Below are 22,096 nucleotides of genomic sequence, written 5' to 3'. Positions count from 1 at the left end.
ACTTACTGCTTTATGTATTTAAGTTTACCGTGAGGCTCCCACCTCGACGACGGGGATGATTCAAGCATGTGAATCTATGAAAGATCCAATACTGGAGAAAATATCATCTTCCCAAGATGTTCCAGCCTCTTGGACTCCCTATCCGGGGGGAGTGGAATGGAATGCACCATCGGAACTGGAGGCTTGGACTACCAAGCTCTCGGGGTGAGGTGTTGGCTGAGGAAGCTAGGGTCACCCAGTGCAGGGCGATGGTGGTGGGCGATTGTCCTCTTTACAGGGGCTCCTGTACTTGGCTTGGACCAAGTTCCCGGCAGAATGTCTGTAAGTGCTTTGTTGAATGAAGGCCAGAAGGGGATCTGAGGTAGAGGCCCCAGGTTGAAGCACTTCCTTCAAGATGTTTGTCTTTACAGCCACTGAGGTCACTTTGAGGTTGAGGATCTCCGCTGCCCTACGCACCACCATAGCCACAGTAGGGGGAGAGAGTAAGCCAGTATTTATAGAGGTGTCCAGACCACTGGCCTCTGCTAGCTCCTCATAGCAGTCCAAAGTATTCTTTCCAACTGGTGTTCTAAAAGGTCCAGTGACCCCTCACACTCTTTTCCCATACCTAGCTGTGTAAAATATGACTCAGGCAATGATCTGGCATCTGTTGGGGCTGTTGGTGCCAGAATCAGCATCAGATGATGCCGTTCCAGGTTCTGATCGCTGTGAATCCGAATGTGGCTGGTGCTGGGAGCATCAGCGTCGGGGCTAGCGTTGGAGAAGGTTGCCTGGGCACAATCGGCACCAGTCCGGATCCAGAGTCAGGTCCATGAGACCACACTGGAGCCGGGGACCAAGGCCTCCGGCGTGGAACTGGTTGGGGTCTCCTCTGACCCCGCGTGGCCCGAAGGCACGCCAGAGGGGTCGCCTGCTCGAATACTTGATGCATCGCCTTGTAAAACTCTTATCTGAGTGGGTGCTAATCTGGCTCACAGAAACGGGGGGAGGTGCGGAGTCGAACTAGACAACGGCTCCACAGAACCGTGCAGGGAATGCTGATGTTCTCCGCTCCTTCAGCCAGCCAAAGGACTAGATGAAGTCGAAGTCCTCTCTGACTTCCTCTTCTTCATGTGTTTCTTACCCGGTTCTTCCAGGGACCTCGAACGGGACGAAGAGGACTTGGGGCTCCTTGAGAGGTCCCTCGACCTCCTTCTTGACCGAGATTAAGACCTCCTAGGAGTAACATGCGCTGGTGTCATTGACTGCCGATCCACCAGCAGCTTTAGGGACCGCTCCTTCAAAGCCTTCGGCACCATGGCCCCACAGTCTGAGCACGACTTGGAGTCGTGGTCTTGCTCGAGGAACCAGAGGCAAACAAGATGGGGGTCTGTAACTGACATGGCACAGTGACAGGTGCCACAAAGTTTGAACCCAGCCTTTCTCAATGACATCCTTGACAAATTTGAAGAAAAACTCAACAAAATGTTGAAAAAAGGCTTCTCAAAAAGCAACAGAGGGGTTTGGATTCTTCTTGTCTTTTTTTCCTGCTCAGAATCACTGGGAGCATTGGTTTAATCTCTAACAGTCTATCTGTATCATTGGGCGGGTTTTTGATAGACCACAGGGGCGCAATATGCACATCACTAGGCTGACTCACCATTGGTCGCAAAGTCTTCCAGTATGGCATGAGCTTTTTTCTTGAACTCCTCTGCAGAGTGGATGAGGCCAGTCTTAAACTTTTCTTTGTTTTTATTCAGCATCCCTTCGCTGTCAATGATGCTCTGTTGGAAGGCGAGCCACACACTGTTCAGAGAAAGTAGCCTGCTCTGCACCTGAGGAGGAATGATAATCAGTGAGAGCACTGCACAGAAAAGGGTCTGTGTGGTGTGCACTGCAATAATCAACACATTCTCTCTCAGACAAGCACTAATGAACACAAAACATGTCAATCATGTCTCACTAACACATCACTTTACTTGTATATTTATTGTCTAATCTTGCTGACTGACTCACTGGACTAAGACTAATTTATTCCCACATCACTGTTTATGTTCTTTGCATTGAAGACTGAAGTCATTCCCATCCCTAGGCTTTTGACCACTAATAGAGTATTACTTCATCAACATCAGTGATCTTGTACAAATCACTAAATTTCTGTAGTCACTATCGTTCAGCTCACCCGCCAAAAGAGCCTCACTGATTCATTCATTACTAGTGCTATATACTTACGCAGTCTCACTCTTTCCCAACCTCAGTACTCATGCATTTTAATATAAATTGACCCATTTCACACCTCACTAGTCTCAGAATGGAAACAGGAGAATATTGGCAGACAGGAGCCTTGTTGAGAGTGAAAGTATTGCCTGATCTTTCGTTGGACATCATATATGATTGTTAATACCTACTAACCTGAGCCTGGCTGATACTCATCTATCAATGAAGTGCTCCTTCAGGCAGTCTTGCACTCTTTTGAAGAGCTAACTAACCTAAACACTAGTTGTTGAGGCATCAAGTGCACTGGGAAGAAGTTGCTGAGTGTGGTTCATTGCTCACAGCTTGAATTATATTTCTGCTCAGTGGATTTGCGTGGGGAGTAGAACTTGTGAACGCCATTGAGTGATCAATGGATCTGAAAATTAGAAGGTGAGGGTGGCTGGAGGTCTCAGATCTAGACATCCCAGAAGCAACAGGGACCCTATGGAGGCAAGGAATCTTTGGAGGCATGATTTTCGTTGAGCACTGAGGGGTAGGGCTGAAACTCTGAAGTCTCTGCACCAGCATCTTGTGCTTGCATGAGCACTGTATTCTGGAGTCTAGAATAGTAAAAGGAAACAGGGACCTTTAACAAAATGCCAGTCTATACAAATACATTTATGGATCTTTCCATGTATCCCTATCACCATAAACTTCAGTCTTGATGGACCAGGGCATAAGCACACATGGATCTAATAGGATTCCACTTAACTGGCACCGGTCCTTCCAACTTTTGTAATGTTTCTGTGTGTAGAAGGCTGGCCTGGTGTGTGGTGGACACCTATGGTGTTTGCATCTTATACCAGGTCCAGTCAACCCCTATTAGTTGGTAAGCCAGTGTCTAGGAAGCCAAGACACTCTAGTGGTAGCTGTGGTAAGCAGCCAAGTCTCATTGAGGAGGAGTGTAAAGCACTCACAATACCACAGCACTCACACAGCATTTTGATTTTTCCAAGCTCAAATTCTGTATATAAGGGGGATTGGCTTCTGGAAGAAGTGGTTGGAATATTTTTTTAAGCGAGTGATTTGATCAAATGTTTGCGTAAGGGAGTCATGCTATGCGACTAAAGCATAATTAAAATCTGTGTGCGAGATACTTGTGATAGGCATAAAGATCTGGGAAAATGAAATGAGTGATACCATCTTTTATTGACGTCTTGATCTGTTAGCCTCTTTATTGGGTTTAGCAGGCACTTTATTACGTGGAATATGAAATTTGATCACGTAATGGTCTGATCACGTGATAGAAATGGATATTCAATTTTTACTTCCGTGGAGTCGGTAAAAATAAGGTCAAAGGTTTGCCCCTTATATGTTGGTTCTGTCACTATTTGTTGTAGCCCCAAAGGCTCCACATCTGCAAGAAGTTGGGCCACGCTTATGTCCTCAATGTTGTCTCAATGGAAATTAAAATTGCCTGGGGGTAAGAACTTACTGGTATACAGGATGCGAGGTGCGATGTAGTCAATTACTGCATGACTAAAGTTTTTTTGGGCGTCAGCGGTAGTCCAGCGCTCCCCTCCAGCAATCAGTGGTGGAGAATGAGGCTTTAAAAATGCATTTATAAAAATTAGATTTAAAAATGAGTAGCCAGAGGTGCCTCTGCCTATGTGGAAATTGCAACATCTTGGGATCTCCAGTACACTCCCCTCCCACAGCATTTTGTTTCCTCCAGGCCATCTGGCCCGGTCAGTCGGTTGTTTCTGGCCTCCCTTCATGTAGATCTCCCCTGGGCTCAATATCCAGCTAGAGCCTCTGTATCTGCAGTGACCGGTCAAGGGTACAATCAGTTGGGCAAAGTGGGTGCAAGTCTTCAAATCTGCACCTTCCTCCCAGGTTGCCACACAGCTCACATATGTGGCAGGGTCATCCTCACTCCAGCTAGATTTCATCAATGTCAGGTAGTGCAGTTAGTGTGTGTGTGTGTGGAGGGGGATGAGGGGGGAGACAATACAACCCTCACATAGGGACCCCCCTCCACCAAGGTGAAGAGAGCTCCATCATCTTTTCCTGCAGAATCCCCCCTTCCCCTGAAACTCCAGGTGTCCTCAAGGCAGGCCAGAGGGCCACAAACATGTTTAAGTCACTTGCTGCAGTCGACAGTCCCAGCAGTAGTCCCTGAAGGTCCAGCGATCAGGATACAGAAGAGGGGAGGAGAGACCCCGCATCAATCAGTGGGGCGGGTATGCTTAGTAGGCCTGTGTGCCCCCAACAATGCATTCCGCGACATCTGGAGCACAGAAATCTCTCCCCATGGCTCCTCCTCCAGACCTGGCTCTCAGCCTTGAGCCCTGTCAGGCCCTGAGGCATCCAAGAAGTCCTTGGGGGCCAAATCGGGACCTGGGCACCAGTTCACAATGACCTTGACTCTGCTGTCACATCTTTGATGCAGCAGGGTCAGGGACAAGGTGAAGAGTGTGAGTTTAAAGGGTAGAAACAGGGTGCGAGGTGGAGTTCACTCAAACTGCATTTGCCATCTTTGGCAGTGTGTCATGCCTCCAGCCAAAGAAGGATAAGTTACTTACCTGTAAATCCCAGTTCTCTTCCAGGGGTATCCTCATCAAAGTCAAAAACATTGAATATTCCCGCCCTTGTGCGGGGACCCCGGAGCATATATAAAATACACATATATACAGTATGAAATATGCACGAAAAATATATATAGCATTTTTAGTTGACAAATTTTCATACTAAACTCATATATACATGTGTAAAACAGCAATGCAGACTATAATCATAAACAGGCTAAAATGCTTTATTTCTATGGAGTTATTTTTTTTAATTTTTTTTATTGTTCTCAAAATTACAATAAGAGAAAAAATATCTATTAAAACCACACCACTGAGCCCAGGGAAATCAGCAGTAGTAATCATCAGATAAAAAAGATAAAAAAACTACATTGAAAAACACTAGAGCATTCTTAGCCAATAGGCTGCATGCAGGTTAACACAGGAGAACCATAAAAACTTTGGCACCGTGCCTTTAAGACCCTGAGCACCTCCAGTATCCCACCATGCCTCAGGGGTGAAGGAGAGGTGACAGTTGGTTCACAGTTAGGTCAGTACTTTTTTACAGTGACAAGCTGTGTAGCCGATTCGAAAGATAGTGTGTCCTGCACTTCTAGGAGACGTGCGTCCGGGGAGGAGGGTGTGTTGTTTATGACTTTGATGAGGATACCCCTGGAAGAGAACTAGGATTTACAGGTAAGTAACTTATCCTTCTCTTCCAGGGGATCCTCATCAATAGTCATAAACATTGAATAGAGTAGCAAGCCCATCCCTTGACTCTGCGGACTGTCCAATAGAAGTGCAGGAATAGATACGTATCATGCAAACACATTTCTTAGAGAGGCTTGCCCCACTTGGGCGTCTGCTCTTGCATCTGAGTCCAAACAGTAATGTCTAGTAAATGTATGTACAGACTTCCATGTAGCAGCCTTACAAATTTCAGATATTGGAACATTATTAAGGAGGGCAGCAGTAGCCGCTTTTCCTCTTGTGGAGTGTGCTTTAGGTCTAGCAAGTAGTTGTTTGTTAGCCAACTGGTATGCATTAACAATACAAGAAACTATCCATCTTGATATGGTTCGTTTAGATGCTGCCTCTCCTGTTCTTAAATGACCATAATTTATAAACAAGTGGTTGGAATGTCTAATCAACCTTATTTTATCCAAATAAAATTTTAGCACTCTTTTCAGATCTAGGGAGTGCAACGCTTTCTCCGCCGGAGTCTCCGGATTGGGGAAGAAAGTTGGTAGAGAAATAGTCTGATTGATGTGGAATTCTGACACCACCTTCGGTAGGAATGATGGGTGAGTTCTCAGAACTACTCTATTGTCGTGAAAGACTGTGTACGGTTCTTTGGAGGACAAAGCCTGAATTTCACTGACCCTCCTTGCGGAAGTAATGGCTACCAAAAAAGCCGTCTTCCACGTAAGGTGTTGCAAAGAGGCTTTGTGTATAGGTTCGAAAGGAGGGCCCATAAGTTTTGACAGTACTATGTTCAGCTCCCATGGAGGGGAGGGTTTCCGAATGGGCGGAAAAACCTTTTTCAAACCTTCTAAGAAATCCTTCACTACTGGTTTCGTAAAGAAGGATTCCTGAGAAGGTGATTTACGATAAGCTGTAATGGCAGATAAATGTACCTTAATAGATGATACCTGCAGACCGGATTTTGCCAGATGGAGTAAGTAAGACAGTATGACCTCCTCCTGAGCCTGTATGGGATTCTGACCTTGCTGACAGCACCATATGTAGAGCCTCTTCCACTTAAACGCGTAAGAATGCCGCGTGGAAGGTCGTCTGGACTCCTTCAAGATGTTCATGCACTCCTGCGAGAGCCCTAGGTGCCCATACTGCAGGAATTCAGGAGCCATGCTGTCAAGCTCAGAGAGGGTAGGTTGGGGTGTAGTACCCTGCCCTCCATCCTGCTCAGAAGATCTGGTCTGCACGGCAGACTCTTGTGAGGTTGTTTCGATAGGTTGAGGAGATCTGTGTACCAGAACTGACGGGGCCATTGCGGAGCTATGAGAATCATTCTGGTGCTGGATCTGTAAAGTTTGTTGATCACTGCCGGTAAGAGGGGGATCGGCGGAAAAGCGTAGAGAAATATCCCTGACCAGTCGATCAACAGGGCATTCCCTCGAGATCCCGGACGGTAGAACCTGGACGCGAAGTCTGGGCATTTCTTGTTTACCTCGTCTGCGAAGAGATCCAATTGAGGCCGACCCCATTGAGCGAAGATGTCTTCGATGACTTCGCCGTGTAGGACCCAATCGTGGGCGTCCTCTAGGTGTCTGCTCAGGAAATCTGCTTCCACGTTTTGTTGACCTGGTAGGTGAACCGCTGTAAGCGACATTCCCCTGGCCAGGAGCCAGTGCCAGATTGTTTGGGACTCCCGAGATAGGGGTAGGGATCTCGTTCCCCCTTGTCTGTTCAAATAATACATTGTGGTTGTATTGTCCGTTTGTATTAGGAGAGATTTCCCCTGAATCGATGGAGCAAAAGACTTGAGAGCCAGATGGAGCGCTCTGAGCTCCAGCAGATTGATGTGGTACTTCCTTTCGTTGTCGGACCACAGGCCCTGAGCTTGAAGGGGACCTAGATGAGCTCCCCATCCCTGAAGAGACGCATCCGTTACCAGAGTGTCGGATGGAATTACCTGGTGAAATGGAGCCCCTACTGATAGGTGAGGTCTGTGCATCCACCATTGTAATGACTGACATGCTGCTATCGGCAGCCGCACTCTGTCCTCCCAGCGACCTGTCCTTTGGCTCCAGTTGTTTTCCAACGCCTCTTGGAGGGGCCTCATATGTAGCCTGGCATTCGGGACAATGAAAATGCATGATGCCATGGAGCCCAGCAGAGATGTCACCTGACGGGCCGTAGATGCGTCAGATTTTAACAGGTCTTGAGACTATTTCTTTATTGATAATAGTCGTTCCTCCGAAGGACACACTCTTTGGAGCTCTGTGTTTAGTATTGCTCCCATGTAGTGGAGGTTCTGCGTTGGAATCAAGGTGGACTTTTGGTAGTTGACTTGAAGACCTAGAGACTCGAAAACCTTGAGCACAATGTCCCGATGGGTTCCCGCCTGCTCCGGAGAGGAGGCTTTCAGTAGCCAGTCATCTAGGTATGGGTAAATGAAGATTTTTTGTTTTCGTAGATGTGCCGCTACCACTGCCACACATTTCGCGAAAACGCGGGGGCAGATTTCAGGCCGAATGGTAGCACTTTGAACTGATAGTGCTGTGAGGCTATCTGGAAGCGCAGGAATTTCCGATGCTTGGGAATTATCGGGATGTGAAAGTATGCATCCTGCAGGTCGATGGAGCTCATCCAGTCTCCCTGATGTAGCTGAGGGAAAATCTGGTGAAGAGCCAGCATCCTGAACTTTTGCTTTCTTATGTACTTGTTCAGAAGCCGTAAGTCCAGAATTGGTCTGAAAACGCCCTCTCGGCCTTTTTTCGCCACCAGAAAATAACGGGAGTAAACCCCCTTCCCTCTGTGCGCGAGTGGAACCTTTTCTATTGCCTTCTTTCGTAAAAGGGCGAGAGCATCTTTGCGCAATAAGCTGACGTGAGACGGATTGCATTTGGTTGGTGGCAAGTGCGGTGGAGGTTGACGGAAAAGAAGAGAGTAGCCATTCTCGACAATGTTGAGCACCCATTTGTCTTTTGTGATAGAACGCCACTGGTGAATAAAGTCTGTGATACTTCCCCCCACCAGAGTGGTGCACAGTGTTAAGGGAAGCGAGTCCTCATTGCTTGGTCGGCGTTTTGGGTGTGGACTGTTGTGGTCTACTTGACCCTTGTTCCCTTGTGGCCCTACGAGACTGAAAAAGCGGGCGTCCTTGCCTCTGCTGTGGCCTCTGGGACCAGCGAGGGGTTTGAACCCTCTGCTGGAAAGGGCGCCTGTCATACGGTCTATACCTTCGCCGGAAGTCCTTCTTCCTCTCCAGGCCTACTGCCCTCATGGTGTCCACTTCCATCTTCATGCGCGCCATTTCTTCGTCCGTATGGGTACCAAACAGCGAGTTCCCATTGAATGGAAGATTTAGGATGCGCTGTTGTGCTTCCTGTTTTAATCCAGTCAGTCTCAACCATGAAGACCTTCTTGCACAGATCCCATGTGCGTACCCATGTGCAGCTAAGTCTGCCCCATCTGCCGCTGCGCTGATGACCTGGTTGGAGACCAGACATCCCTCTTGAAGGATCTCTTGGAAGTCCTACCTGTCCTTTCTAGGTAATTTTTCTGTGAACCTGTTGAGAGAGTCCCACAGTGAACGGTCACATCTGCCTAGGAGTGCAGACGCGCTGGAGACCTTCATCATAGATGCCGCCGTGCCGCACATTTTTCTCCCCAGAGAGTCTAGATGTCTGCTCTCTTTGTCTGGTGGAACCGTGGAGGATGATGCCACTGAGTGAGTTTTTCGGGCTGCGGCCATTATGACCGAGTCCGGCGGCGGATCTGTTCTTAGAAATAAAGGATCTTGTTCAGGCGCTTTATATTTTTTCAAAATCCTAGCAGGAGCCGATTTGAGGGTGGCTGGCGCTAAAAAGGTGTCCATAGTTGGCTGCAACAGACCAGGCACTAGCGGCAGTAGCTTTTTCGAAACTGCTCTATGCTGTAGAGTCTCAAAAATGACTGATGAGGAGGTTGATGGTTCTGGAACCTCTATGTTTAGCTTCTGTGCTCCCCTGACAAGCACCTCATTAAAAGTAGTGATGTCGTCCACCGGTGAAACCCTAGCTGGTGGAGAATCTGTTAAGGTGGGGGAGTATCGTCTGACGGATGACCCTGACGATGACCAAGAGGGCGACCTTCTGTGTCTTGATCGTGACCTAGATCGTCGCTGGGAACGTGACCTGCTGCGAGACGCTGTAGCAGAGCGCTCAGGCCTCGTGGTCGGCTGGAGAGAGGCAGAACGAGCCCGTCCTGCCCGCACTATCGGTGATGGTGTTCTCGGGAGAGGGGCAGTAGGAGAGTACATCCGAGAATACTGTGAATCGGGGGAGGCCATTGGTCTGTTAAGGCTCTCCAACCATCGTGGTGACAAATTGATGGGTGAGACATGCCCCGACGATGCCGCTCTCGACCGAGATGAACCACTCCTTATGGAGACCACTGGAGATGGAGTGGTCTTATCTGCTGGCGGAAGCCGATGTTCTGCTCCTTGGAAGACAGGTAAAACCTGTGTCGACGTCGACAGCCGTAATGACGTCGAAGGGAGCGCCGCCGGTTGTTCCCGTCTCGACGTTGAGTGTCTCGACGTTGAGTGTCTTGATGTCGAACGGCGATCTCTGGACCGCGACCTGCTCACCGTCGTGTGCCTCGACGTCGAGCGGTGGGTGGCCGACGGCAGGGGTCCTCGCCGCTGGGGCAATTTCGACGTCGTCTCTCTTGACGTCGAGGGGTGCAAGGCCTTCGGCGGCGAATGGGCACACCGGTGATGACTCGACGTCGATCAGCGGGTTGCCGTCGACGGAGATATGCCTCTGCGATGGCCATGTTCTCTCGACGCCTTATCCTTCGACGTCGGTCGGGTCGCCGTCGACGTCGATCTATGGCGGTGAGATGGTGGCAGCGACGACGTCGACGGGGAACAAACAGGTATCTTCCTACCTGCTGACGTTGATCTAGCCTGTCTCTCCTGAGAGTGGCTTGTTGGCTGCCTGGGAAGCGAAGAGGATGATGTTTTCTGCCTCTCGTGAAGCCCATGAAGCCTGATCTTTTCTCTGTCCTTCAGAGTCCTCTTTGACATGTTCTTGCAGTGTTTGCAAGTGTCAGGGCAGTGACTCTGAGGCAAGCACACAATACATGGAGTGTGTGGATCTGACTGGGCCTTCTTCTTCTCACAGGAAGGGCATTTCACAAAAAGTGAAGGCATTTTTCTGTCAGGAAAAAACTTCCAAACTCAGACAATGATGTTAGATGTTGAGTAAAGTAGGAAAAAACGCTGTTCTAAAGTATTTTTCTGAGGAAAACTCAGAAAAACTGAGAGCTCAATGCTCCAGGATCCTCTCAGAAGAAGCCGGAAAAAAGAACTGACCTAACTGTGAACCAACTGTCACCTCTCCTTCACTCCTGAGGCATGGTGGGATACTGGAGGTGCTCAGGGTCTTAAAGGCACGGTGCCAAAGTTTTTATGGTTCTCCTGTGTTAACCTGCATGCAGCCTATTGGCTAAGAATGCTCTAGTGTTTTTCAACGTAGTTTTTTATCTTTTTTCTCTGATGATTACTACTGCTGATTTCCCTGGGCTCAGTGGTGTGGTTTTAATAGATATTTTTTCTCTTATTGTAATTTTGAGAACAATTAAAAAAAAAAAAAAAAAAATCCATAGAAATAAAGCATTTTAGCTTGTTTATGATTATAGTCTGCATTGCTGTTTTACACGTGTATATATGAGTTTAGTATGAAAATTTGTCAACTAAAAATGCTATATATATTTTTTGTGCATATTTCATACTGTATATATGTGTATTTTATATATGCTCCGGGGTCCCCGCCCAAGGGCGGGAATATTCAATGTTTATGACTATTGATGAGGATCCCCTGGAAGAGAACCTTTTATTACCTCCTCCCGTTGTTAATGACCTGAATGAACTTTGAGTGCTGAATGGTGTTGATGAACTCTTGCTATGAATCTTTTAATATTCTGAATAATATTTACTGTTCCGCCAGAGAAAGAGGTCATAGTTCCTCTACACATTTTTTGACTGGCTCTCATTGTACACTAAATAACAGTGGTAAGAATCCTTTTCCGAGTGGCCTGCATTTCATGAAGGAGTCTCTCACAAAAGAGGGTTGAATGAGTAGAAAATAAAACAGGTCTTATCAACACCAGGATAAGTTGATTTTTGAAGCATGGGAGCAAAACAAGGTGTATCACAAAGCACTGCTAACCCAGAGGAGACGTGAGAAACCACTAGCAAGTCGCAACATGTCTAATCCGGGAGATTCTGAGCTAAGGGCTGTTGAGGTACTCCATCTGCAGTGAAATTGATTATCCCTCAACTGAGGAAAGTCTACCCATAGCAAGTCCAGTACAGACACTCATACAAACTAAAGAATCCGAAGAAGAGGAAGATATAATTGGGATAACAGAGGACCTAGTGAGCTCTCTTTCATTTCACAGTGAGTTATATGGATGCTGGAATTGCTGAGGCATCAACCATGGCACCCTGAATGATGTAGGCATCCTTGGTTAAGAACAAAGAGCTCATACCAGAATTACTTGTGGCCTGGTGCCAAAGGCTGGGAACACCAAAAGATAGGCTCAGACAAGGCTCTGCTCACAACCCTTGTGGGTCAGAAAAAAGTTTTGAAAAGTTCCAAATCATTTATCGCCGACCTGAAGAGACTGACTGATACCAGGTGGTTTTCAAATGATATAAAGGAGGTTGTGAAAACAAGAAAAAGTGAACCCACGGAAGATGTTCCATCCCAACAGGGACTTCTGAGAAAGATGGTTGCAGAGAAAGGGCAAGCATGATATTAGTGATAAAAGGAACAGGTACCTCAAAACATACAGATGCAGCATTCCAGTGCTTCAGCTATGAAGACTATCATTCTGAACCTACTATCCATGGAATCAGGCCAGTGTGATGGTAGAGGAAAGGGAACAGTTAGAGAAATCCAGAAAGGTGCTAACCTGAGCAAGGTCAAAGGAAATTACTGTGGAGAAAATTAGAGAAGCTGAGCTGCCAGGTCCAGGAATATGCTGGCCCTTTATTATACCACTTAAGTGACAGAGGAAGGGTCTTGGTTTAGCTCTTTGTACCACTTTACTGACTCCCTGGAACTAATGACTTGAACAATGACAAAGATAGGAAGGGGTCTAGACCTGCACTTACTTACAAAAGGAATCAAGACTAGTCTGACTCAATCCATTGTTTCTCTCCTAAAAATTTAGCTCTCTCAGTAAATACATCACTAAAGATAATATTTAAGGAATTCAAATTGATACATTAATTTATTTAAATATTTATTAAAATTGAAACAGAGCAGACTTCCTACTCAGTCATGATTAATATACAAAATGCTAAACACACAGGTTGGATTAAAGAATGGTATAAGTAAATGCCTCCTTGGCATGGTTACCCCCTGACTTTTTGCCTTTGCTGATGCCAAGTTATGATTTGAAAGTGTGCTGAGGCCTGCTAACCAGGCCCCAGCACCAGTGTTCTTTCCCTAACCTGTACCTTTGTTTCCACAATTGGCACACCCTGGCATCCAGGTAAATCCCTTGTAACTGGTACCCCTGGTACCAAGGGTCCTGATGCCAGGGAAGGTGTCTAAGGGCTGCAGCATGTCTTATGCCACCCTGGGGACCCCTCACTCTGCAAAGATACACTGCTGGCCAGCTTGTGTGTGCTGGTGGGGAGAAAATGACTAAGTCGACATGGCACTCCCCTCAGAGTGCCATGCCAACCTCACACTGCCTATGGAATAGATAAGTCACCCCTCTAGCAGGCCTTACAGCCCTAAGGCAGGGTGCACTATACCACAGGTGAGGGCATAGGTGCATGAGCACTATGCTACTACAGTGTCTAAGCAAAACCTTAGACATTGTAAGTGCAGGGTAGCCATAAGAGTATATGGTCTGGGAGTCTGTAAAACACGAACTCCACAGCACCATAATGGCTACACTGAAAACTGGGAAGTTTGGTATCAAACTTCTCAGCACAATGAATGCACACTGATGCCAGTGTACATTTTATTGTGAAATACACCCCAGAAGGCATCTTAGAGATGCCCCCTGAAAACATACCCGACTTCCAGTGTGGGCTGACTAGTTTTACCAGCCTGCCACACACCAGACATGTTGCTGGCCACATGGGGAGAGTGCCTTTGTCACTCTGTGGCTAGTAACAAAGCCTGTACTGGGTGGAGGTGCTTCTCACCTCCCCCTGCAGGAACTTTAACACCTGGCGGTGAGCCTCAAAGGCTCACCCCCTTTGTTACAGCCCCCCAGGGCACTCCAGCTAGTGGAGTTGCCCGCCCCCTCCGGCCACGGCCCCACTTTTGGCGGCAAGGCCGGGGGAGATAATGAGAAAAACAAGGAGGAGTCACTGGCCAGTCAGGACAGCCCCTAAGGTGTCCTGAGCTGAGGTGACTCTGACTTTTAGAAATCCTCCATCTTGCAGATGGAGGATTCCCCCAATAGGATTAGGGATGTGTCCCCCCCCCTCAGGGAGGAGGCACAAAGAGGGTGTAGCCACCCTCAGGGCTAGTAGCCATTGGCTACTAACCCCCCAGACCTAAACACACCCCTAAATTGAGTATTTAGGGGCTCCCAGAACCTAGCAAGATAGATTCCTGCAACCTAAGACGAAGAAGGACTGCTGACCTGAAAGCCCTGCAGAGAAGACGGAGACACCAACTGCTTTGGCCCCAGCTCCACCGGCCTTTCTCCCCCCTTCAAGAAAAACTGCAACAGCGACGCGTTCCACAGGGTCCAGCGACCTCTGAAGCCTCAGAGGACTACCCTGCATCTAAAAGGACCAAGAACTCCCGAGGACAGCAGCTCTGCTCCAAAGAAGAAACATCTTTGCAACAAAGAAACAACTTTAAAAGGACTCCACGTTTCCCGGCGGAAGAGTGAGACTTTGCACTCTGCACCCGACACCCCCGGCTCGACCTGCGGATAAACAACACTACAGGGAGGACTCCCCGGCGACTGCGACCCTGTGAGTAGCCAGAGTTGACCCCCCTGAGCCTCCCCAGCGACGCCTGCAGAGGGAATCCAGAGGCTCACCCTGAACGTGACTGTCTGCTTCAAAGAACCCGATGCCTGGTAAAGACACTGCACCCGCAGCCCCCAGGACCTAAAGGATCCGACCTCCAGTGCAGAAGCGACCCCCAGGTGGCCCTCTCCCTTGCCCAGGTGGTGGCTACCCCGAGGAGCACCCCCCTTGCCTGCCTGCTTCGCTGAAGAGACTCCTGGGTCTCCCATTGAATCCTATTGCAAACCTGACGCCTGTTTGCACTCTGCACCCAGCCGCCACCGTGCCGCTGAGGGTGTACTTTTTGTGCTGACTTGTGTCCTCCCCGGTGCCCTACAAAACCCCCCTGGTCTGCCCTCCGAAGACGCGGGTACTTACCTGCTGGCAGACTGGAACCGGCGCACCCCCTTCTCCATTGAAGCCTATGTGTTTTGGGCACCACTTTGACCTCTGCATCTGACCGGCCCTGAGCTGCTGGTGTGGTAACTTTGGGGTTGCCCTGAACCCCAACGGTGGGCTACCTTGGACCCAACTTTGAACCCTGTAGGTGGTTTACTTACCTGCAAAACTAACAAACACTTACCTCACCCAGGAACTGTTGAAAATTGCACTGTCTAGTTTTAAAATAGCTTATTGCCATTTGTGTGAAAACTGTATATGCTATTTTGCTAATTCAAAGTTCCTAAGTGAAATACCTTTCATTTGAAGTATTACTTGTAAATCTTGAACCTGTGGTTCATAAAATAAACTAAGAAAATATATTTTTCCATATAAAACCTATTGGTCTGGAATTGTCTTTGAGTGTGTGTGTTCCTCATTTATTGCCTGTGTGTGTACAACAAATGCTTAACACTACCCTCTGATAAGCCTACTGCTCGACCACACTACCACAAAATAGAGCATTAGAATTATCTCTTTTTGCCACTATCTTACCTCTAAGGGGAACCCTTGGACTCTGTGCATGCTATTTCTTACTTTGAAATAGTACATACAGAGCCAACTTCCTACAAATGGAAACCATGTGAGAGGTCTTTTTTTGGTGAAGAAGAGCACATTTCCACTCTGGAGGACATTGTTAAAATCATTAGTGCCAAAGGAAGAGTCATATGTCATATTTCACAGCATAAATCCAGAGATTTGGATGTTCACTTTGTTGGGGTCCCAGAAGTGTTAGAATGGATGTAGCAAGAGGTGGGCCTTGTTGAAGGCATGATTACATGGGTGGCAAAAGAGGAAAATAGAGTATTGGTACAGCACAGGTCTACTCCTTGGCTTCAAAAGACACTACTCAATGTTGCACTATGGTAGAGTAATTTAACATTTTTAGTCCAGAAACAAATCTGGAACGTTGCTTGTGAAAAAAGTGGTTTTAGTATTATACTTGTTTTTGCATCTCCAGTGTTTCATGATTTAGCTTCCAAAACTATTAGTATGTATCTAGAGGAAATGAGGAATCTTAAGCCTGTGTTTAGGCAGTTGGCCATTCTTCTGTCTTTGGTCGCCAACAGCAACAGAAAGATAAATAGGAGAAGCACCTTTCAAGTCTTTACTCGAGTGAAAGCCAGTGAATTTGTGAAGAAAGTTAAGTCAACCAGTATTAACAGTTGAAGAAACATAGTGGAAATGAAATAAAGAACAGAAGGGGGAAGGAAACAGAAGAAGTGGAGAAGGAGACAAAGGAAAGAAAAGAACTGTTCTAAAAAATCAATTTACGTCTGTAGGGCCTCATTTAAACACAATCTATATATTTCATTATGTTTAGGCTAAGTTACACATATGCTCTTGGAGTTTTAGTGATCAATCACTCGGTTGATGGAAGAAGCAACTGGAGTGGACATGAAGTTGAGTCATAAAATATCTACTGCTTGGTATATCAATCAATCAAACAGGATTTAGAAAGAGCAGCTAATCACCCATGAGGGTATCCAGGCGCTGAGAACACTGCTGTTATGGGGGCTCATTTGAATAGCCAGGTCTTGAGTCATTTCCTGTATATTCCAGAAGAGTTACTTCGGTAACGCCTTTTCTGGTGGATACACTAGCTACCTGTGGATTCCTCACTCATTGAATTTTCCCCCATGCGCCAGCATCCGACGGAAATCTTCTCCTAGCTTCTGCACGTCGACGAGGACGTCATAATTGCCTGGCTCCCACGCGACGCCGTCTGACGTCAGTACCAACATTTTTTAGGTGCCTTTGAGGGGAACAGGCAAATACTAACAAAATATATACATTTGAAACAAATACATCAAATAAAATCTTATATGATAAAATTTAATTAAATCAAAAAGAGAAAACATTCGAATAAATATGCATATATGCAAAAATATATACATATAAATTATAAATAATTATATCATCACAAAAATAAATACATATATAGAATTATATTTATATATATATATACATATATATATAAAAACAATGCAAGCATGTATCACATCTGCATCAGAATAAATAAATCAATTACCAACAGGAGCTCACCCAAGGAAATCTTGGTTACACCCGACAGGCAACGGGGAGGCGGGTGTAACCGTGAGGAATCCACAGGTAGTTAGTGTATCCACCAGAAAAGGTGTTACCGAAGGTAAGTAACTCGTTCTTCTGATGGATACAACTACCTGTGGATTCCTCACTCATTGAATAGAGTCCCAAAGCAGTACCGCACTCGGTGGAGGGTGCCTGAATGGTCAAACCAAGAAATCCTGCAGCACCGACCGTGCAAAACGGCCATCCCTCCTAACCTCCGAATCCAAGCATTAATGTTTTGCAAAAGTGTGGAGGGATGACCAAGTTGCGGCCTTGCAGATGTCAACCACAGGAACACCCCTAGCCAAGGCAGAAGAAGCCGACTTAGCTCTGGTGGAATGAGCTCTTATTCCATCAGGGGGTTCCTTCTTTGCCAGAGAGTAACACAGCTTAATGCAAAGAATGACCCACCTGGAGAGGGTTCTCTTGTGGACTGCCCTTCCTCTCCTCTTTCCCACGTACCCGATGAAGAGTTGATCTTCCAATCTGAACTCCTTCGTTCTGTCGACGAAGAAGCTCAGTGCTCTTCTCGGGTCCAAACGATGCAGTCTTTCTTCCTCTTTCGAAGGATGAGGTGGAGGATAAAAAGAGGAGAGTGTAATAGACTGACCCATATGGAAGGGTGAAACAACCTTCGGCAAGAAAGCCTTGGTCCTCAACACCACCTTATCCCCATAGAAGGATGTATACGGGGGCTTAACAGAAAGAGCCTGTAGCTCACTCACCCTTCTAGCTGAAGTAATAGCAACAAGGAACACAGTCTTTAGAACCAATAGCCTCAAGGGACAAGAATGCATCGGCTCAAACGGTGAGCCCATAAGAAACGTTAAAACCAGGTTCAAATCCCACTGAGGCATAATGAAAGGAGTGGGAGGATATCTATTAGTCAGGCCCTTTAAAAACCTCAACACTAAAGGAGATTTAAATAAAGAAGGTTGGTCAGGCAGACACAGAAAGGCTGACAGAGCCGATAAGTAGCCCTTAACTGTCGCAACTGCACAACCCCTCTGTGCCAGGGACAACGCAAAAGACAAGATATCCGGTAAGTGGGCACGTAAGGGATCAATTTGCTTCTCTCCACACCAATTCACAAATTTAGCCCACCTGCTAGCGTAGATAGATTTAGTGGAGTGTCGCCTGGCCGATAAAATAACATCCACTACCTCAGGTGGGAGAGAAAAGGAACTCAGGTTGCCCCGTTCAATCTCCAGGCATGAAGGTGCAGGCTCTGGAGGTGGGGGTGTAAAACCTGCCCCTGCGATTGCGAGAGGAGATCTGCCCTGTGAGGGAGACGGAGCGGTGGGCACAGAGAGAGTTGGAGAAGATCCGAATACCATACCCTCCTTGGCCAATCCGGAGCTATTAAGATGACTTGGGCCCGATCTTGGCGAATTTTCCTCAGAACCCGAGGAATTAAAGGTATGGGGGGAAACGCGTAAAGCAACTGGTCGCACCAGGACATCTGAAACGCGTCCCCCAACGTTCCTTGCACCGGATACTGGAGGCTGCAGAACAACGGGCAGTGCGTGTTCTCCCGAGTGGCAAAAAGATCTACCCAAGGGAATCCCCACATCTGGAAGATATGGGGGGCTAGATCTGGATGAAGACGCCACTCGTGATCGGTCGAGAAGTGCTGACTGAGACTGTCCGCACGCACGTTCAAGACTCTGGACAGATGGTGTGCTACCAAGCAAATCCGATGGTCCCTTGCCCAGGACCATAGCCGCAGAGCTTCTCTGCAGAGAAGGTACGACCCTACTCCTCCCTGCTTGTTGATGTACCACATCGCAGTAGTGTTGTCCGTCAGGACCTGAATTGACTGACCGCGAAGGGAAGGGAGGAAGGCCTTGAGAGCCAGACGTATCGCCCGCAATTCCAACAGATTTATGTGAAACATCTGTTCCACTGGTGACCAATGACCTTTGACCTCCAGGTCCCCCAGATGAGCTCCCCACCCTAGAGTGGAAGCATCCGTTATCACTGTGGCCACTGGAGGAGGCAGCAAGAACGGCCTTCCTTGGGAAAGGTTGCCGTCCGCAGCCCACCATCGAAGATCCACTGCAGCGTCTCTGGAAATCTTCACCGATCCCTCGAGATCCCCTTTGTGCTGAGACCACTGCTTTTAGAGGCACCACTGAAGAGCCCTCATGTGCCAGCGAGCATGAGTGACCAACAGAATGCAAGAAGCGAACAGACCGAGCAGACGAAGGACCTTGAGGACTGGAATGACCGCTCCACTTTGAAACATTGGAACCAACGCCTGAATGTCCTGAATCTGCTGAGGCGGAGGAAAGGCACGATTCAATGATGTGTCCAGTACTGCCCCTATGAACAGGAGGCGCTGAGAGGGCTCCAGGTGAGATTTGGGCACGTGCAACCAAAAGCCCAGATCGAACAACAACTGAGTTGTCGACTGCAGGTGACGCAGCACGGGCTCCGGAGACTTGGTTTTGATCAACCAATCGTCTAGGTAAGGAAATACCGCTATCCCCTTCCTTCTGAGCTCTGCTGCAACCACCACCATCACCTTCGTGAAGACTCAAGGTGCTGAAGTAAGACAAAACGGAAGGACCGCAAACTGGTAGTGCTGCGTTCCCACCACAAACCGGAGATACTTCCTGTGCGACTTGAGTATCGGGATATGAAAGTAAGCATCCTGCAAGTCGACAGACACCATCCAATCTCCTTCGTTCAACACCAAAAGCACCTGAGCTAGGGTCAGCATCTTGAACTTTTCCTGTTTGAGGAACCAATTCAAAATCATCACGTCCAGGATTGGTCTCAACCGACCATCCTTCTTGGGGATCAGGAAATATCTTGAGTAACAACCCTGACCCTTCTCCTGCTCTGGAACCAACTCCACTGCACCCTTTGAAAGGAGGACCAGAACCTCCTGTTCTAGTAACAGGAGATGTTCTTCTGAATAGAAGGATGGACGGGCGGGATGGGGGGTGGAAACTCCAGAAAGGGAAGGGCATAGCCTTTCCCCACAATACTGGTGACCCAGGAGTCCGATGTTATTGCCTCCCACATGTGGAGAAAGTTCATTAACCTCCCCCCTACAGGAGTGGTATGTAAAGGAATTGGTGGATGACTAAGGCTGCTTCCCATGCTGCACCCCTCCAGAGGAAGAGGAAGAGGCAGAGTGCTGCTGGGTGGCCCCTCTGGTTCGAACCCTACCCCTCCCCCTGTATGATCTATAGGGGGGGGGGCAGAGGCGGCTTGCTGCTGAAACCTGCCCCGAAAGGAGGAGCCACGACCAAACCCCCTAAATCTCCTGAACAATCGAGACAAAACAGAAGAGGAGGCTTGCAAGCCTAACGATTTTGCTGTGGCTCTACTCTCTTTAAATCTTTCAAGAGCAGAGTCCGCCTTCGATCCAAAAAGTTTATCCCCATCAAAGGGTAGATCCAGCAGGGCTGACTGAATATCGGATGAAAACCCTGAAGAACGAAGCCGGGCCTGTCTCCTCGTAGCAAAAGTGGTGCCCATAGCCCTGGCCACAGAATCAGTCGTGTCCAGCCCCGACTGGATTACTTGGGTCGTCGCAGCTTGAGCATCAGATACAAGGCCCAACACCTCCTGAGGCAATTCAGAATGAGATGACTTGATCTCCTCCATAAGGGCGTAGATGTATCTGCCAAGATGCATGTGGCATTGGTGGACTTGAGGGCCATACTACAAGATGAAAATGTCTTTTTTGAAGACTGGTCCATCTTTTTAGAGTCTCTGTCCGAAGGCACACCTGGAAAAGAACCTGGAGCAGTACGAGACGAACATGAAGCTTGTACAACCAAGCTTTCTGGAGTCGGGTGCCTCAACAAAAAGCTCGGATCCGCAGGAGCCACACGATATCTGCGCGCCACTGTCCTATTAACAGCCGTAGATGAAACTGGCTTTTTCCAAATCTCTAGAATTGGATCTAGGAGAGCCTCATTAAAAGGCAAAAGTGGCTCTGCAACTGCTGAAGCCGGATGTAGCACTTCTGTCAGTATGTTGGGTTTTGCCTCGGCCACTGGGAGGGGAAGGTCCAAAAAGTCAGCTGCTTTCCTTAAAACAGAGTGGAAAGAAGCAGCTTCCTCTGTATATTCCCCAGGAGATGTTATATCCCACTCTGGAGAAGTGTCTAAGCCACTTGCCGTGTCCAAACCGTGGAGATCTACAAGAGGTTCTTCAATCTCACCCTCCTCCAAGGCCTGCTTTCTATATTCCTGTTCTTCAAGGAGGCGAAGAGCTAGCCTCCTTGAATGAAGCCTGGCCTCAATCCTTGGCATCGACAAGGCGTCCGCCGACGTCGATGACTTCGCCTGACGCCGATCCTCTGATCCATCCGACGGCGGATCCATCGGCGCCGACCGAGGTAGAGGATGAGAAGGCAAAGAACTCTCCGGCGCCGGGACAGAAGTCCTCATCGGAGTCGCAGGTCGTGTAAGCAACGCCAAAGGAACCGGCGCCGAGCCAGCACCTCCCATTGGAAGGAAGGGCATGAAAGGTGCCGGTCGTAAATGAGCCGGAGCACCCATATTAAAGGCCAATGGCCCCGCCGGACCACCACCTGGAGCCATCTGTTGAAAAATGGCAAACATCACATTTAGAAATGCAGAACTATCAGCACCTGGCGCCGGGAATGACGGATACTGCGGAGCCTGTGCTCTCTGAAGCAGGTGAAAACTCTGGTTCCTGCTGAGGTACGACCTCGAAGACAGATGGCGGAGTCGTCGGAGAAGTCGGGGAAGCGGGAGGAGACTGCGGCTGAGGAGTGATGGTGGGACTAACCTCCCATGTCTTTCGGTGCCGAACCAAATGCGACCTCGAGCGTGAACGCTCTCTACTCGACCGGCGTCGAAATTCACGACGGCGCCAGGAGTCACGGTGGCGCCGATGAGATTTAGGCGATGATGATCTGCGCTGATGCCGCTTCTCTTTCTTTTTGGACTTCGCCAAAATCAGCTTTGCCTCTCGTTCCTTCAACGCCTGAGGATTCATGCGTTGACAGGATTCACATTTCTCCACTTCATGGTCGGAGCTCAGACACCACAAGCAATCCACATGTGGGTCTGTCACCGACATCTTGCCTCCGCACTCTCTAAAAGGCTTAAAGCCC

At 48.1% G+C, this 22,096-nt stretch overlaps 1 protein-coding gene across 1 annotated transcript in view; it reads right to left on the bottom strand.

The window, feature by feature from the left end:
* Nucleotides 1–22,096, bottom strand: part of DNAH2 (dynein axonemal heavy chain 2) — a 1,666,550-nt gene that overhangs the window by 1,111,529 nt on the left and 532,925 nt on the right. Inside the window, exon 23 of the mRNA XM_069218683.1 lies at nucleotides 1,640–1,814. Coding sequence (XP_069074784.1) covers nucleotides 1,640–1,814 — 175 coding nt within the window. The remainder of the gene's footprint in view (nucleotides 1–1,639; nucleotides 1,815–22,096) is intronic.

This window comes from Pleurodeles waltl, chromosome 12 (genome assembly GCF_031143425.1).
Source record: "Pleurodeles waltl isolate 20211129_DDA chromosome 12, aPleWal1.hap1.20221129, whole genome shotgun sequence".
In the NCBI taxonomy this organism is placed as follows: Eukaryota; Metazoa; Chordata; class Amphibia; order Caudata; family Salamandridae; genus Pleurodeles; species Pleurodeles waltl.
This window is presented reverse-complemented; position numbering and strand designations above follow the sequence as displayed.